At 31.7% G+C, this 2,789-nt stretch overlaps 1 protein-coding gene across 1 annotated transcript; it reads right to left on the bottom strand.

The window, feature by feature from the left end:
* Positions 1-1,011: 1,011 nt before the first annotated feature.
* On the bottom strand, positions 1,012-2,474 carry LOC149211168 (putative serine/threonine-protein kinase PBL9). Its single transcript, XM_089394566.1, has 6 exons — positions 2,431-2,474; positions 2,226-2,352; positions 2,072-2,140; positions 1,769-1,955; positions 1,524-1,656; positions 1,012-1,394 (listed from the first exon to the last, which is right to left on the bottom strand). Exons 2-6 carry the CDS (start codon positions 2,275-2,277, stop codon positions 1,179-1,181), a joined length of 657 nt encoding a protein of 218 aa, XP_089250692.1. The 5' UTR covers positions 2,278-2,352; positions 2,431-2,474; the 3' UTR covers positions 1,012-1,178.
* Positions 2,475-2,789: the final 315 nt, after the last annotated feature.

The following is a 2,789-nucleotide window of genomic DNA, read 5'->3' as shown; positions in this document are numbered from 1 at the left end:
ATCTTTAATTTATTACTTTTATGTAATTTTTAATATAATTTTCAAATAAATATCATTAAATTAAATACTTAAAAATTAGTTTAAAAAATATATATTTTAATTTTATAATAATTAAAAAATTAATATAATTAGCATATTCTAATTTTATATTTAATTAAAAATGATTAATGAAAAAGGAAAAATATAATATAAAAGAAAGAAAATCATATGATTAAATTTCATGTGGTTTGAATATCTACTTTCAAAAATTAAAAATATAACTATCCCCTATCTAGAATGCAACAATAAAGGGATAGAAGAGGAACTGAAAAGTTGTTGAGTTCTTCAGAGTTGACAAATCGTTGTATTTATATAAGATAATGTGAATAGTAAGTGAAATAGCAGCTAGTAGCTTGCAAGTTGAGGGACTTACCATGCACTATCAGAGTCAATTTTGCAAGTGTTAGAATAGATATGATTTTGTCTTAGTTGTTAACTGTCTTAAATGGGGGGTTTCATCTTAATTGCCATTGTCTTAAAGATAAAGTTTTGCCATAAAATATTTTTGTCTCAAAGTGTTTTTGTCTTAAATATAAAATTGTCTTAAAATATTTGTGTATGTTTTTGTTTTAAATATAAATTGTCTTAAAATATTTCTGTCTTAAACTGTTTTTATTTTAAATATAAAGTTTTGTTTTAAAATATTTTTTCTCAAAATGTTTTAAGACAATTCAATTGATATTAAATTTTAATGAAAAATAACTACAAGAAAAAGTGATTTTTAAAGATGTTTACATAATATAACAAGACACGACAACATCTCTTCCATATTGGGCCTTGGTGCAATATTTTTTCTCACTAATTTAAATTTGATAAGTCAAAATTAGCTATATTTGTTGAACAATATGCATTAGTTAATGAACTACTTATATATAAATATTTCTCCAAACTCCACCCAACTTTACACAATATTAATATAACATTTCATTGCAGGTAGACTATATTTACATCCAACATTAAAATTAATTCCAACTTAATTCCAATCCAATTAAGCATCCATAATATTTAAACTCTAACATCTTCTACTTAAAACTTTACCCCACTCCTCTGTATCTCTTTGTTTTGCAACCGGAAGCTCTTTTAACTTTGCTTTCTTAAATGCATTTGAAGCCTCACTTTCTCATACAAGATAGCCTCTTTCAGCTCTCCCACTTTACTTTCTCATACATGAAAGCCTCTTTCAACTCTCTTACTACCTCACAGATGCCAGGCCTAGAAGATAAATTCTCAAGACATCTAAGGGCCACTTTGGCAACGATAGTGATTGATTTCATGTGATATTTTCCTTCCATTTTCTTGTCTATAATTTCCAATATTTTTCCAGGGTTTTCATTGATCCCCACATAATCTCTCACCTGGGAATTAGAGACAAACTAGAAAATCAGAAATTATGTAGTTAATTTGGATAATCATACATCATGTTTGGGTGACTAATTATAAATAAAATCTATGTTTAAATGACTAATTATAAATAAAATCCTTACCCACATTGAGAGTAATCTTTCCTCACTGGGTAGATCCCTATCGAAGGCGTTTCTCCCACATATGATTTCTAATAAAACCACTCCAAAACTATATACATCATTTTTCTGAGTCACATGACCAGTGGAAAGATACCTGAAAAACATCTCTAGGTATAAATGGAATTGCCGCTACTCTTAACAATCAATTGAATTCCTATGGCATCCAAAAGAGTATTCGAAAGAGAATGCAAGTATTTGTAACTTACTCTGGATCCGCGTATCCGTAAGTTCCTTTCACTATATCCACGATAGGAGCCTTCCTATCCATTGTCATCTTTGAGAAACCGAAATCGCCCAGTTTTCCATTCAAATTGCTGTCGAGAAGGATGTTAGCAGTCTTCACATGCCTGTGAATTATCATTGGAGTGCAACACACGTGTAGGTATTGCAGTGCTTCAAACAGAAATGGAGGATGGAATATCAGATGAAAAATATGGTTAACCACTATTTCTGGTATTCAAATACATTTGCACTCAAATAATGTAGTGCGAAAAACTTAAATTTATTACCCTCAGCCACATCGATTGCTATTTTGAGCCTGCTCTTCCAATTTAGTTTAGGAAGTCCCGCGCTCTGACCTGGAAAACAAATAACTCTCTGCCTGTCGTAAATCTTTTCAAATATTTATTTATTGCATCAACCCGACCAAACAATAATATTTACCATAAAGACGGTCACTTAAACGCCCTCCGCACATGTAATCATAAATAAGCATATGCTTTCCGGATTCATGGCAATAGCCCAGCAAAGACACCAAGTTCTTATGATGGACTCTACAAATAAGGTGGACCTGCACATATTTTTTCTTGTCAATTCTGTGTGCACCCAAATGATTCAGAAATTGGATCATATTGAATCTCATAATTACCTCAGTGAAAAACTCCCGAATTTCTTCTTCGCTATTCGATCTCTTTTCCGTCTCGCATCTTGCCAAAGAACACCGGTCCAAAGGTACTTTCGCAAAGTTTCTGACTAAAAGTTTGCGTGGCTTCCTTCATCTCTTGCAGAGTAAAAATCATCGAGTCATCTGCAATCCATGTAAATTTACAAAGTATGAAAGTGCCCTCTGGCATAGTTTTTTCTTCTTTTTCTATTTTTATCCAGCGATTGTACAGGGCATACTCAGTTTAAGGGGTGTGCCAAGTCAACTCAACTATCGGAGCCTGAACCCATAATCTCAGAGCTAAAGACTTAGCCCAGTATTTTAACCAACTAGGTTACTCATCA

This window comes from Pinus tabuliformis, chromosome 1_2 (genome assembly GCF_031772625.1).
Source record: "Pinus tabuliformis cultivar Carrire ecotype Pingquan chromosome 1_2, CPIR1, whole genome shotgun sequence".
Taxonomy (NCBI): domain Eukaryota; kingdom Viridiplantae; phylum Streptophyta; class Pinopsida; order Pinales; family Pinaceae; genus Pinus; species Pinus tabuliformis.
This window is presented reverse-complemented; position numbering and strand designations above follow the sequence as displayed.